The following is a 16,635-nucleotide window of genomic DNA, read 5'->3' as shown; positions in this document are numbered from 1 at the left end:
TGTTTTGAATTTTAAGCTTATTTTATAGCAATCAAAGAATAGCTTAAGCTCTGTTTTTTCTGTGAAATCTCATTAGTTGTTTTTTTTTATGCAATCAATATTTATGGACTTTGTATCTTGAGGTATTCTTTTGGTTCTTTTATATGTTTAGGATTAATTAGGTGCCCATTTTGTTTAGTATATGATTCATACTTTTGACTTTGATGAATATCTGGTTTGGAAATTTTTGTGTTTCATTCCTTAGGCTTTGAGTTGTATGTGATGTTATGGAGTTGTGTTTTTTATCAGAGGCTTAGATATGTCTTCTGCGGTTATGCAACATCACGAAGGTATGGTGGGGCAGATCCTCCTCCAGATCCAATGCAGATGCAGGCTGATTGTGAGAGAGGTATCACATGCAATTATTATTTTTTTGGATGAATATATTGAATTAATTTATTTATGTGTATATAATAATTATATGAATTTGAGAAATAATAGTGACAACTAAAACGAAAAGGCGCGGCATCAACAAAGGGTTTTCAACTCGAGAAGCTAGAGTTGCATTAGGTAGACCACTACCACTGGAGTGGGATGTTCGAGGGAAGACTTACAAAGAAATTGGTGATTATTCCCAACATTTCTCTAGAGAGATCGGCATTCTCATTCGATAATATGCCGATCCCGACTACGACCGGCGGGATAAATTACCCAGCGAGGGATCGCATACTTTCTCGTCTAGAGGTAATTTATTTCTATAATTTTTTTATTGGGTTCACTTTAATATTAAATCTAGCTAATTTATTTTATTTTTTTGATTCAGGATGATTTATTCGACATTGGTCGAAGTCGATATGCCTCAGAGAACCTCCCCTGCATTCTTTTGGGCATTCAACGGTCGTGCGCTGATCGTTACTTGGAGTGGAAGAATGACTTGTCCACTCAATTAAAAAATAATGGTCGAGCACATCCTCCTGATGGTTTGGGCATGGAGAAATGGCAGAAGGTGCCCCAGTATTTTGATCACCCTGAAGTGAAGGTATTCACAAACATATTATTTTTTAATTTATTTTTGTTAATTTAACATATGGTTAACACAAGTTCTTTGCAGAGGCGTTCTGAGATTAACTCTGCAAACCGTGCAAAACAAAAACAGAGAAGCGTGCAGGGCTCACAGTCTACGCCAGCCCTTCGTTACAAGAAGGTACTTTCTTTTTTACATAATTTTTATTTATGTTTTTTTATAATGATTTTTTTCTTAATTTTTTTCAAACTTCTTGTATTGTAGCGTGATTTACAAACTGGGTGTCTTGCTGGGGTTCCAGAGATTTGGATGGCGACTAAGTACATAGACGGGGAAGGTTGGGTGAGCAAGGCAGCAAAGGATAACTATGTAAGTAAATTTATATTTTATGATTTTCTTACTTTATTGTGTTGTAAATTCTAATATTCTTGAAAATTGTGTGATACAGGAAAAGATGATGGAGATACGTGACACTCTGCAGTCACAATCATCTACGAGCGCTTCTGCTTCGAGTACTATCCCGAGAGAAGAGGATGACATTATTCTTGTTGAGACGATCTTTGGACGTCGTCGAGGCTATCAGCCGGGCCTTGGTCGTAGGATTCGCACGAGGGCAAATTGTGAAGCGGCTGATGTACCTCAACCAGCCCAACCACCTCCTACCGCACAAGACATGCAAGAGGTGAGGGAGCGACTCCGAGCCATAGAGGAGCACTTGGCTAGGATTGGTGGAGTCTCGGGATCTGGATCTTCTCAGCAAGGTCATGGTGTCGAGTACGATGATGCTGACGGGGGCGGGGATGATGAGGCGGGCAGTACTCATTTGTAGAAGTTTTTTTTATTTAAAGTTTAATTTATGAGACATTTATTTTACTAAACTACTTTTATATTTTCATGTTTGGTGGAGACAATAAATATTAATAATTAATGGCAATCGGATTTCTGAGTTTTCATATTTATTAAATTATTAATCGCAAATCCAAACATTTAAATTACAAAAATTATATCCAAACATTTAAATTACATAAAATCAAATCCGTAATTGATGATAAACCATAGAATCAGTTGTCATCATTTGATTTTTTTTCTTTCTAAAATTCAACACCATTGAATTCGGCAACCATGGTATATACGAAAGTCTTAAACTTGAATTGAGTTCAAAAAATAAAAATAAAAACTTGCAGAGGATAATGTATAAAATAAAACTTAGATGAAAGTACGAAACAAGAAAATAGAAAAGGGGAGGACATAATAGTTTGGAGAGAAAAGTATGGTTGGGAAGAAAAGATGGACAAGAAAAATAGATAGCAAAATAATAAGTGAGTTCCACCGAAAGATTTTTCTCTCGAATTGGGGAAAAGAGTAAAGGAAAATTACTTTATTGACACCGACCTTGCTAAGTCAAAATAATTCATATAAAATAATTAAATTGTAATTTGGTTTTCATGTTGTTTTTCTTTCATTTCTTCATATACAAAACAAGATAAGATAAATACACTTTTCTATCTTTTCATTTTTCTTTCCTCTATACCAGCATATAGATTTTGACGTCAATATATAGGTTGCTGACACAACTAAGCCGAAAGACGTCCATCAATTTATTACCTGTAACATTTACTTTTTGTTAGGATTTTGTACCATTTACTTGTAGCCAAGGGCACGGAGAAAGTCTATTGTATTTGAATTCGATTGCAATGGCTACAAACATGACTTGTCCTAAAGACACCACAAGGAAATAGGGCTATTACTTCGGTTTTTAAGGTGGAAATACTTTGTTTTTCGCATAAAATCACAACCGAAGTCGTCCGAGGCAAAGTAAGAAGTGGTGAAAATATAAACCGAAGTAGAAAGTGGGGTTTCTACTTCGATCGTTTATATATATATTGTGAACCTTTCTACTTTGGTTTTATGTATAAACTGAAGTTGAAACCCCCACTTTCTATTTCGGTTTATCCATAAAAACCGAAGTAGAAGCTTATTTTTTTATTTTTTTAATTTTTAATCAAATTTAATAAAATTGGAAATTAATTCTGATTTTTTAAATGGTCAAATTTCGAATTTATATATACTGTTACAATTGAAATGAATTATGATTTTTTTAATGGCTCAATCAATTAGAAATTAATTTTTTTCTTTTAAATTAAATATTTATACAATGTTATAAGTATTTATGTACAATACAAATTTCTACATCGATATGAGTACTTAAGTGAAATAGTCTAAACATTGATACATTCACATTGACATAAAACTAAACATAGAACTAAATGAACTTATTATAAACAAAATATGTTGTAAGTCATCAATCGACCTAACCATTTGTGTTGGATTGGCAAGTAGTCTGCAATCTCATAATATTATTTTTTCCCATCAAACTGTAAAATTAACAAACATAAATTAATAGCAATATTGATTATTTTATAGTTTATATTATACTTAAATATGTTATGAAAAATAAACTTACTTTATCTTTTAGGGTTTCTAATGCATTTGCTACCGGTACAAAATCTCTAATTTATTTCAATTTATTATGAAAATATTCAACAAATCACAGAGCAGATAAGCAGAATGTCATATATTAGTTTCATGTTTGTCTTGAGATTTAGTTAAAGTTGAAGGGATGCCTTAATCTAATCACATGGAAACTGAATTCTTTCAGGATTACTACAGTTCCTTAGGCAACACGTTAAAGACAACAATTATTAAATCCTAAGAAAAAATTTGACAAAATTTCCCCTGTTTTTATAGCATATTCAAATTTTATAATTACCTACAAATTCAACACAAAAATCATCACACTTAATTTCATCCTTATATCACCACAACACACAAATTTTTCAGAACCTACTTCACTAATTTGATAAATAAATATTGCAATAGTGATAACTAAAATTACAAAATTACACACCTCCAATATTACTCTTGATTAAGGTCACCTGGAATCACACACAAAGCTCACCACTAAATCAACAAGACTTTAAAAAGATTTTAAAAAAAAAAGATAAATAATTAACAAACAACATATCAAACTAGCTAGTTATAGAATACAAAAACAAATATTTACTAATATTCTAAGTATTCTATGTTCTCTAAGTTATAACATTAGCAACAACACAACCTAGATGAGTTAAAATATTGAAATAGGAAGTTCATCTTCTCACAAATTTTATAATTCACTAATTTATATATGATTGATATATAGATATAATAACAAAATAAATAAATAGAAAATCACACAAAATATTACAAAAAATAAATATGAATTCGAAATGATATATATATATATATAAAATACGTACAATTTTTTTTGGATTCAAACATTCCTTAATGCTCAAAATCAACTCTAAACCTATATACAAACAACACATTCAACACATTATATATATATATATAAAGCTACAAAAGAACACATTATATATAAAAACAAAAAATCTAAAAATAATATAGAAAATTAAAAACAGAATCATACAACCAAAGATTGAACAATCCCTACTTATTTTGAAGTTCAAGAACGTATTTAAACCCTAAAAATCCAATAAAAATCATGTAGGAAACCCCATTTTTGAACTCTGAAATTCCGTTTATAGTAATTACCAAATTAATTAAACCAAGTGAATTAATTAAAGTGCAGAATGATAATTAACTGTTTACACAGATTACAGTTTTGTCGGGACAGAAACCAAACTTGTCACGACAGAAACTGAACACAATAAAAAGACAGTGCAAAACAATAAAGAACACAACGAATTTTTACAAGGTCAGAAACCCTTTCGGATAACCTACTCCTTAGGGCCACGCCCAGAGAATAAAACCCATTAATAAAGAATCACAAGTACAAAAACATTGACTTAAACAAAACCCTCTTGAGATTTGCCGCAACTTCGATGTACTTCTCTTCACTAATCTGATCTTGATTGAAACGCTCAACCACTTGAACTCCCTTCAATGGCCAGCAAGTGCTTGCATCCTCCCGCCGCAAGGCTTGTAAAAATCTTCTCCCGAAGACTACAAACGTTGTGTTCAAATTACAATGTGTATTCACTCATGAACATGGTATAAACTCACCACTAAAAACTAAACACACATTTTTCTACAAGATCACGTGAATACTTATGATCTTGAATACAAAGAGGAACTCTCACAAATATTACAATAAAGCTCACGAATAATGCACCAAAGAGTTCACTTTTCTCATTGCCTTTAGAGCCCTATTTATAGAGTCATTTTTTGTGCTCACAAAGGTAGAGAAAGAATTATTCTAATAAAGGCAAGAATCATAGTAGTTATTCTTGATTGATGAAGAGTTGCCTTTTTTAGAAAATGCTGATCCGCCTGATGCGATATCGGTGGGGACAGCTCAGACCTGTGTCGGATAAAAAATAAGCTCAAAAAGGAAACAATAATTAATGACATCAAGAATCAGTTTCCTGATTGCAATCCTTGAGCTGCACGAAAAATATATAAGCAAATATTCCAAAAACAACTTTGGGTAAGTACCGAATATTTGCAATATACTTTTTCCCTTTAAAAGCAAAATGAGACAATAAGGAAACCAAAATTCACAAAAAAGGAAACCAAACATTTATGAAAAGTATAATAAATGGAAACAAACATTTCCGAATATTATAATAAAGGGAAACAACTAAATCCACTAATTTTTCTTTTAATAAAAAAGATATTTCTATAAAAATGCCAATTATAGGATTTACAAACTCCAAATATACCCATTGTCAAAGCTTTTTTTTTTTACCCTAAATATGAAAATAGATCAATTTTTAGCCTCTACTTAAGTTTTTGAGCAATGAAATTGGTCAGAAAAGGTGGAAAAAAATGGTTAGAAAACCAAACCCTTGTTAATCATACGACCAGAAATCACTACAAGAAAAGGAAGCTTTTACTTCGATTTTTAAGGTAGATTAACTTCTGTTTTCATATAAATTCGCAACGTACCACAGTAGTTCGGGACAATGTAAAATGTAGATATATAAAAACCGAAATAGAAAATAGACCTTTTACTTCAGGTTTTTAAAAACCGAAGTAGAAAGTGGGATTTCTACTTCGATTTTTACATAAAAAGTGAAGTAGAAATGTTTGAAAAATTGGCCGCACGTACCTATCTAAACCTTTCTACTTCAGATTTTATATAAAAACTGAAGTAAATAAATAAAGTCTTGTAAATACCTTAAAATAAACAAATGTGTGAAAAACAGAATTTTAAATAATCCAATTTCTCTTCTCAAGAAAAAAAATTAAAAATCAAAACTCCTGAATCTAGTTTATACAAAATTTTACAAAATATTTTCTTGAATCCAATATATTATTAATTCAAAACAACCAATGTATAAAATTAAAAGAGAAGCTCCCGTTAAAAAGCTCCTCAATCTACACATGTTAGCAATCATAATCAGATTCAACGGATTCATAAACTCACAGTAGAAATGCCAAAATTAATATTCTATATTCATATATATGTATATTTAAATTTAATGAAATCATCTTTCAATACTCAAAAATTACACTTGTGGTTTAGGTTTACTAATAAATAAGAGAAATTGTACAAATCTAAGTATAAATGGTTGATATTATGATTTATCATTTAAACTTATACAAAGTCCAACAATCCACTGTAATGACCCACTAATCTAGACTTTTGGACCATTAACGAAATTATACATACATATTCTTACTAAAACTTACATTTGCAAAAATACCATAATTTTATTAGGTAACTTGTAGAAATAAAAGTTACTTACATAAATACCAAAAAGGATATGGGATCCCATTGTCTTTAAAAAAAAAACATGATTTAAAATAAAAAGACATTACATAAATAGTGCGGAAAATACATGTAAAAAGACATAAAACAAAACTACATCCTCGAATCGAATAACGCTCGGCTCCTTGACTCCATTCACCATCGATACACATTCTCTAAGCGTCCACGAATCTTACCGCCTCTTAAAGCTATTTTCCTGCACATAAAACAAAAAAGAATGAGCCTAATGCCCAGCAAGGAAAATCTAACACATAGTCATAAACATAATTTCATAAGTAACATAAAGACTTAACATACACTTATTATAATGGCCATTATTACTTGGGGTCCCATAGACTAAATGTAGAGTCCAAGAACTTTACTTAGCTAATTGTTTAGTAGTATTATAGTATGTTTAAGTGTTATCTTTGTTACTATGGATTTTTGGTTCAGACCGGGAGTTATTTGGACACTCATAGTAGTACTTATAGATTTTCTAAGTTTAACCTATAGTTTAAGAATATTAAGTATAACCTAAGGTTTGATTAATGTGTCTGATATTAAGGATTATATTATTATATTATAAGGTTTAGACATCAACCAATAGGATTTTAAGCACATGTTTTGAATGGTAATTAAGGATTAAGTATTTTTGAGGATTAAATTAAATAAGGGTAAAAGTTTGAATGTATAGGGTCAGTCAGCAGCTTTGAGCACGTTGAGGGCTTAGTCAAGGCTGTTTACTCCATTCAAACTCAGCTAAAAATGTGTAAATTCGTGTTTAAATATTCAGCGTATGCCGATATATCGCAGCTATAGGGGGCGATATATCGCAGCACGTAGATACGGAAAACACGAATCGATGCACGGTCGCCTCGGGAACAAAGGTCCAAGCGATATATCGCCTATAGGGGGCGATATATCGCCTCCACCAGCATGTTTTCAAATACATTTGAATTCTTTTCCCTTCAGCCATTCAAACTCCTTCAACAGTCCAGCATCTTCTGAACGAGTCTTCAGCCTCTGCTGAACGATTATTCAAATGATTTTCACTTAAAAAGCCATTATTTTTATTCAAGTAAAATCAAGATATTTTCATTCCCAAACTCTATAAATAGGACCTAGTACCCAGCCATTATTCACCATTTGCTCTAAGTTCAGAGGCTGCTAGTGTTAAGTGAGTGTGAGAGTGTAAACACTTGGTTTGGGGAAAAACTATAAGCTTAAACATCATAAGCTTATCAAACACTTTGGGAAGTGAGTGCTATAGTATTTCGGTGGATGTTAGATTGGTCTTGCAATCTTTGAGGTAAACCCAAGACTCTAGTTCTTTTCTGTATTTTTATGTTAATTCCTTTCTCAAAACCTTCTACTCAGTTCCCTAACCTTATTCTTATTTTGGTTAGGGAATCCAAGCTTTTAAGCATATAAGTCGGTAAGTGTGTTTTCTATGGTTTAGTCTTTCCATCTCTTTCATTTCATCTCCTTTCTTTAGACTTACTCTTTCTTATGGTTTTAGGAGTGTTCCAACAATCCCAACTCAGTCCATAATCTCGGTAACTTTGGTAAGGAAAATAGGCTAGAATCAACATGTTATGTGCTTATGTTATCTATATGTTTTATGTTATTAAAAGTGTTATAATATGTATATGTGTATGTTTGTAGGCTTGGGCATATGACCCATATGACTAACAAGACCCCAAATGGGTTATGGGCATATGACCTACTTAGCTAGTAGGACCCCACTAATCCCATGGGCATATGCTTGTTTAGTCTATGGGACCCCAAGTAATAATGGCCATTATAATAAGTGTATGTTATATGTATTATGTTAAGTCTTTATGTTTTCTTATGAAATTATGTATGTGACTTTGTGTTAGATTTTCCTTACTGGGCATTAGTCTCACTCCTTTCTGTTTATGTGCAAGAAAATAAGTTTAGAGGCGGAAAGATTCGTGATGCTTGGAGAATGTGTATCGATGATGAATGGAGTCAAGGGGCCGAGCGTTATCGATTCGAGGATGTAGTCTCCTTTTATGTTTTTATGGTTTTTATGTGTATTTTCCGCATTATGATGTAATGTCTTTTATTTTAAACCATGTTTTGTTTTAAAGATGATGGGATCCCAAAATCCTTCTTAGTATTCTGTTTATTTGTAAATAACTCTTATTTTCAAGTTACTCAATAAATTATGGTATTTTCGTAAAAATGTAAGTTTTATGTATAGTTTCGATAATGGTCCAATTAGTCTAGATTAGTGGGTTATTACACTAAACAAGCTTATGCCCATGAGATTAGTGGGGTCCTACTAGCTAAGTAGGCATATGCCCATAATCTTTTTGGGGTCTTGTTAGTCAAATAGGGCATAAGCCCAAGCCTACAAACATACACATTAATAACATATTCATAACATATCATATTTCATAACATAACACATAAGATAACATAAGCAATACACATATAGATTCTATCCTATTTTCCTTACCAAAGTTACCGGGATATGTGGACTGAGTTGGGACTTTTTGGAACACTCCTAAAACCATAATGAACAAGAGTGAGTTGAAAGAAGGAAAGAGATGAAAAGGAAATGGGAAGACTAAACCATTTGAGAAACATGCTTACCGAAACTTATGTGCTCAAGAACTTAGATTCCCTAACCAAAATGAAGATTAAGGTTAGAGATTGAGTAAAAGACTATGAGAAAGAAAATAACATAATACAGAAATGAACTAGAGTTTTGGTTACCTCAAAGACTTGAAAGACCAATCTACACCTCAACCGAAATACTATAGAACCTCACTTCCCAAAGTGTTTGATAAGCTTATGATGTTTAAGCTTATGATTTTCCCAAACCAGGTGTTTACACTCTCACACTCACTTAACACTAGCAGCTTCAGAACTTAGAGCAAAATGTGAGTAATGGCTGGGTACTAGGTCCTATTTATAGAGTTTGGGAATGAAAGTATCTTGATTTTACTTGAATAAAAATAATGGCTTTTTAGGTGAAAATCATTTGAATAATCGTTCAGCAGAGGCTGAAGACTCGTTCAAAAGATGCTGGACTTATGGAGGAGTTTGAATGGCTGAAGGGAAAAGAATTCAAAAGTGTTTGAATTTATGCTGGAGGAGGCGATATATCGCCCCCTATAGGCGATATATCGCCTGGGCCACTGTTCCCGAGGCGACCGTGCATCGATTCGTGTTTTCCGTATCTACGTGCTGCGATATATCGCCCCCTATAGCTGCGATATATCGGCATACGCTGAATATTTAAACACGAAATTACACATTTTTAGCTAAGTTTGAATGGAGTAAACAGCCTTGACTAAGCCCTCAACGTATTCAAAGCTGGTGACTGACCTTAAAGCATTCAAACTTTACTCCTTATTAAATTTAATCCTCAAAATACTTAATCCTTAATCACACATTCATAACATGTGCTTAAAATCCTATTGGTTGATATCTAAACCTTATAGTATAATAAATATTATTCTTAATATCAGCTATATAATCAAACCTTAGGTTAAACTTAATATTCTTAAACTATAGGTTAAACTTAGAAAATCTATAAGTACTACTATGAGTGTCCAAATAATTCCCAGTCTGAACCAAAAATCCACAGTTACAAAGATAATGCTATAAATACTATAATACTACTATCTATCTTAGCTAAGTAAAGTTCTTGGACTCTACTAATACTACTATCTATCTTAGCTAAGTAAAGTTCTTGGACTCTACATCCACTTAACAATGAAATATTAACTAATCCAAACTTTACACCCTTAGCTCATTTAGAATTTTTTTATATTAAAAAAAATCTAAAGTCAGGAATACTATTGATTACTAGCTAGAGAGTCAATAACTTTTATTTCCCTACCAATCACTCTATATAGCCAAAACCAATATTAATACATGATTTTTCTTAATCAACCATGACCAAGTTATGCAAGCTTGCAACAAAAGAATATAACATGGTCAAAAACTTCATCCATACTCACCGGAATAGTATAGAGTTAAAAGTCCTAGCAATAATATAATTTACACTTGTAATATGCTATTATTACGATAGAATTAAAGAGACATGGGTGGATAATTGATAAAATTAATAATCTTATATTTTTATCCATTAAATAAATATATTTATTGTTGAGTTTTTTACTGTTCTTGTTAATTGTTTTATTTTTTTCAGTTTTAGTAAATTCTACATATTCGTAAATCAATTAGAAATAAAGATTAATTCTTGATAATTAATAGCCAATCCTTGTGAGTTTGAAACTCTGCTTCATTATACTACTTGTTTCCTGTACTACTTGTTTCCGATTGCGTGCATACGCATATTTAAAGAATTCCACAACAAATATTGCAAAAAGTAATTAAAATATAATTTTTTTTTTCTCAAAAAGTAGGTACAACCAACACATATTCAATAATATATATATATTCACGATAAGGACACAGGTCAATATGAAAATAGTACGAAGTCTTGATAATCCTCGTGATTTCAAGTGCTATAAATACAATTAATGTGTCAGGAATTGATATTCCAAAATATTATCATTACTGAAAATGGAGAGCAATAAGAAGTCAGCAGTTGTTGTGATGTTGAGCCTAGTTGTTGTTGTTCTTGTGTTTTTTCCATCAACTACTTTTGCACTGAATAAACTTCACCTCTATTCAGATGGTGCTGAACCAGCTGCTGATGCCGATGGAGAGGTCACTGCCGAACCTGATTCTCTTTCAGAGATATTGTTGGCACAAATATCTTCAGCAGTTCTTGGATGCAATGAAGGATGCCGGACTTCGTCTGATTGCCGGGGTGTGTGTCGACGTTGTCGTCTTCGTGGTGGTCGCAGAATTTGTGTTGTGGTTTAGATTGTTCTAAATATAGTTTTATATCGATTGACACCCCTAGAGTATATATATATATATACTCTATATATATACATATATGAAATAATGTCAATCGTACGTAGTAGTGTAATGAATAATAATGTTTTACATATGCATGCAATAGCATGTGTGTGTGGACGTCTTGTGCTTTGCTTGTAGTATGTACGCACTTGAATACAAGTGGTCCCATAAATATAATATGCATATTATTTTCTGCTACTCACTAGTACGTGTAACTTTATAATTAAAGTTAAGGGTAAATACCTATTAAATAATTAGGATTTTTTTCCCCGGCCTATTACTACTTGCAATTCATGCCCTCTAAAAATTTTACATTGTTGAATCGTTACCGAATTACGGGGCTTTTGTTAGATTCTGGATCACGTGACTAACAGAAGACTGATTTAACAGTTTGATTGATCATGGTTCAATTTTTTTCCTTAGAGATGGTGAATTTTTTTGTACATGCAAATAAAACTGAAGCAAAATTATTCAAATAAAATACTATTAAAGTTACTATTATAAATGATTTTTTTAATTTTTTTAATTGCAAACACACTCCCATAACACTCTAAGTTTCTTTTCCCACCTAAACATGCCTTAAGGATAGGATCCTGCCTTACTGCATTCATGTTAGCTCGATATACAATAAAATCTCCACTTGGAGTTAAAAGAGTCCCCCTTTTGCGTGAACAATCAACAATGGCTTGGTACTTAGACAACCAATCCATGCAAAGAATCACATCAAATTGTCCTATAGGTAACACCATCACGTTTCCTAATAAATTATGCCATTCAAATACAATACAACCGATTTGCAGATGGTTGATACTTCACCATGCCCTCCCATAGGTACACTCAACTGCAATGTAGGACTAGAAGTTTCCCAACTCAAACCCAACATGCTAGCAAACATTAATGATATACAAGAATGAGATGCACCAATATCAAATAATACATGAGCCCAAGAGTGTAAGATAAGAACCACACCATCCACAACTCCCTGACATGCTCCTCCTTGTACATCATCACCACCAAGAGCATAGGCTTGACCAGAGGTTTTTTCCTTTGCTTTCTCTTTTCCTTGACCAGGATGGCTTGTGCTTGCACTAGAGCCTCCTCCGGGATTGAACCCTCTCTAACTTCCAGCAAAAATAGGACTTTGAAAACTCTACGAGTACCCTTGGTTGAATCCTGAACCTTGGGGCTAGAACTGAAGTTGTTATTGGGATTGTTGCCCTGGTGTGGGTGTGAAACCATAGGATGAAGTCTCAGACTGGTTACTCTTAGGTTGTCCTGTGAAAGGAGTAGACCTAGCATAACTCCCTATGGGTCCTCCAGGTGATGGTTGGAACCTCTGTTGTCGTGTGGGCAATTTTTTCTTCTTATGACCCTGTTGGCCAAAACTGAAATACCCATACGGCCTAATTCGAGTCTTTCCTGAAGGTTTGCTACTATTGCTACCCCCAGTAAGTTGTTGTCCTTGGGATAACCATCGCCCTTGGTTCTTCTTGTACATTTTCCTATCATTTCCTCTTTCTCGGGCCAGATTCTTTTTTCCAATTCCTTCTTGACGAGCCTCAGTCTGTAAGGCTGCTGTCACACACTCATTCAAATTTCCAAAGGTCATAGGGCAAGTGGACCCAACATTGAAGGGAGTAAGGGACGAAGGAACTGCTCAATTAAAAGAGGTTGATCGACCGTACCAGCATAAACATAAGAAGATAACTCTACAAAATTCATGTAGAATTCATTCACTCACATCCATAATTATCTTGTCATTCTGTCATCTCATCAACCTATCATTGATCTTAAGCAATCAAATGATCCAATCAAGTCCTCATATGAGATGGATTAAAATGTTGTTCTTCAAAAACCCATCTCAAAATTTCCCCAAGTCATTCCATCAGTTCCACTCATCCTACTTAAGGCTTCCTACCAATCTGGTGCGCTCCTTTCCAACTTGGGCACATTAATATTAACATGATACTCCTTAGGTGTTCCCATAATGTTTAAACTCTTCTTTATATGCCTCGACCATCTTTCAGCAACCATGGAATCCTTTCCACCTTTAGACTTAAGCATTTGAATTCGATGGAAGATCTAGAAGTGATTGCTATGCCGGGCAACTGGATCCATCTGTTTGGCAGGAATGCCTCTTAAAGCCTCAAGAATGGCATTCACAGGGAATGCAACTGGCGGAGAAGAAACCTATCATCCTCAAGGACATCATTTGCAGGCCTTCTCCTTGTTGTCCTTCCTTTCGAAGGCATTTTCTTAGGTCAGTAAATCAAAAGCTAACTAGTTAGTGAGGAATGGATGCTATCTATATACATACGCCTTTATAGATCAAAATACTTTATTTTAAAATAAACTTAATCTACTTGGTGACACACTCCGATGTATTTAAACCTGGTGCTCTTATACCATTTTTCTGTCACAACCTGAGCCCTAGGCCGTGGCAAATTTGTAATATCCATAACTTGGGTGGTCCAAGGTCAAGCTTTGACCCTTGTAGGAAAATAGTCTTTATAAATGATCATTTAATTTATATATTAAATAATGCTATAATTATAAGTTAAAATAATGAAATAACTCATATAATTATATATAAAAATATTAGTGATAAAAGTATGATCATTTATCATTATACATAAAACAATAATATTCCCACAGTTATGTAATCACCAAATAGTTAAATTTAATAAGTCTTAAACACCCAAAATAATACTTAGCATTCACCATTCCTCATCCCTAACTATTTCATAGCTCATTCAGATATACCGATCATTAGATTCGAAGTCGAATATATATATAATGCTCAAAAGATAAGACAATGACACGAAATAGAAATAGGTTAAACACATTGGCTCCATCGATAATTCATCTTTTCCACGTTCGCATCACTAGGCTCATAAAATGGGAGAGATAGGGGTGAGCTTATAAAGCCCAGTAGGAAAACAACTAATAACATAGGACCCAAAAGTTTAATACAACCCCTTCATGATTAGCTTTGAAAACACAACATACATCATTATGTATAAACCAAAATAGAGAAACCACAAATAATCATAAGAGCATAGCTACAAGTGCACATCACACCGTCCATTAGATCCCTAGTTCCCGTTACCCACCATAGAAAATCCGACAATCTAAACCGGGTAGCCGGACCTGATAACCACCACAAGGGGGAGGCTCAAAACACTTCATGTATACAAATGCTAGGTCTTTACACCTACAGGTGAGTGGACACCTGATCTCCCTATATGATGACATAGAGACTAGGTCGTGAAACAAAAACGTGCACCAATCATGATCATTATGGCTTTCAACAGTACAACCAAATGCAGGTAACACATGAAAGAAAAAAAAGAAACATATTCCCTTTATATTTAAGAAAATTGGGCAGCATAACAACTACATTTGAATAAATCCAAAAATCATAACCTGCATAAATAAGTGAACAAAAATATATATTTGGCACTCAGTGCCCTCAGAACAGACCAGAAAACATGCAGGTTAAGTTTTCAATTTTTCAAATATTTTATAAATATCAAAATTGGAATATGTTGAATGCAATTTAATACGAGTAAAATAAGTCAAATAGTCTAGTTGAGTCCCTACCTCTTTAGGATTTAAGCCGAGCCCAAAGCGACGCTCCTAAGCTTAACGATGATCTTAGAATGATTTAGTCTGATTTTAATATCACGTTTTTCCTACGTGCACCAAATGAGCAAACGATTATCATCATAGCATTCCTTATTCAAAATCGTTTCCAATGACATATAATATGACCATATTTAAAATTTCAAGTTCCGGAACCTCACCCAAGCGGTGCACAATAGCGGTTGGTGGCGGTACTGAAAACGTCGATGAGTATATGCATGACATATATCAAAATGATCCTCTCGACAAGTACATCACGAAACTACAGTTCCTTCGCTCAAACGACCTTTGATGTCATCGGAAAATGCTTCCAAAGGGGCGAAGATACCCAAAATCTCGCCGGAGAAAAATGGCGAGTTGACCGGAATGACTTAGTGGGTGACGATCCTCTCACGATGCTGATTCCAACAGTACCACCCACTCGCCGAACGGTGGTTGGAGTTCGCCGGAAAGTCACCTCAAAGTTTCGACGGCAAAACTTCGAAGTGGCCGTACAGGCGCGTCCTTGCTCCGATGGTCACCAAACTTTGGGGTTGCCGTCGTCACCGGCCGGGGATATTGTAAGTAATCAAAATATTATTTTGAAAATTAAAAAAAAAAATTAGAAATTCCCTCAACTTATATATATATATACTAGGTAGAATCAATGTGCAATGCACATTTGCTTAGTTTTAAAGTTGTAAATATTGTCCATAATTTTTATAAAAACGGGTTCACTATTTAAAATATATATATATATAATAGAATGAATTATAATTCTTTAGTATATATAAATATTTATATCAATAATCTCTACATATATGACATATAAACACAACGTTGGCATAAATAGATATATATATTTATATGGCTACATGACATATATATATAATACAATAATATTTTTTAAAAATTAATAATAAAAATAAAATAAAAATAGAAAAAAGCATATTGTACGTACACAGTACTATAAAACATATTGTAAATATAACTACATAAGGAGGAGGGGGAGTTCCTTCTCTTCATAATTGATAGAATAGTGAGCTGGAATGTCAGGGGATCAACAGCCAGCATAAGCAATTTGTAGTTAAAAGTTTAATTTATTCCAGGCGAGTTGGCTTGGTTGGTCTTCTTAAAATGAGGGTTAAGGCTTCAAACTAGGGAGCTTTATATTTTTGAGTGTTTTCTAGTTGGTGTTTTACTTCGAATAATGCGTGGCATCCATTAATGTTCACATTTGCTATCTTAAAATGTTCTAGTGAATCGAAACATTTGCATGTTAGTTCAAACTCGAATAAGGATAGTTTTTTTTTGTTACATTTGTGTATGGTATGAATGATGA

At 33.3% G+C, this 16,635-nt stretch overlaps 1 protein-coding gene across 1 annotated transcript; it reads left to right on the top strand.

Moving 5' to 3' along the window:
• The first annotated feature begins 344 nt into the window (after positions 1–344).
• Positions 345–11,002, top strand: LOC133799294 (uncharacterized). Its single transcript, XM_062237312.1, has 4 exons — positions 345–1,183; positions 1,268–1,372; positions 1,452–1,777; positions 10,948–11,002. Exons 1-4 carry the CDS (start codon positions 1,067–1,069, stop codon positions 11,000–11,002), a joined length of 603 nt encoding a protein of 200 aa, XP_062093296.1. The 5' UTR covers positions 345–1,066.
• The last annotated feature ends 5,633 nt before the right edge of the window (positions 11,003–16,635 follow it).

This window comes from Humulus lupulus, chromosome 9, assembly GCF_963169125.1.
Source record: "Humulus lupulus chromosome 9, drHumLupu1.1, whole genome shotgun sequence".
Taxonomy (NCBI): domain Eukaryota; kingdom Viridiplantae; phylum Streptophyta; class Magnoliopsida; order Rosales; family Cannabaceae; genus Humulus; species Humulus lupulus.
This window is presented reverse-complemented; position numbering and strand designations above follow the sequence as displayed.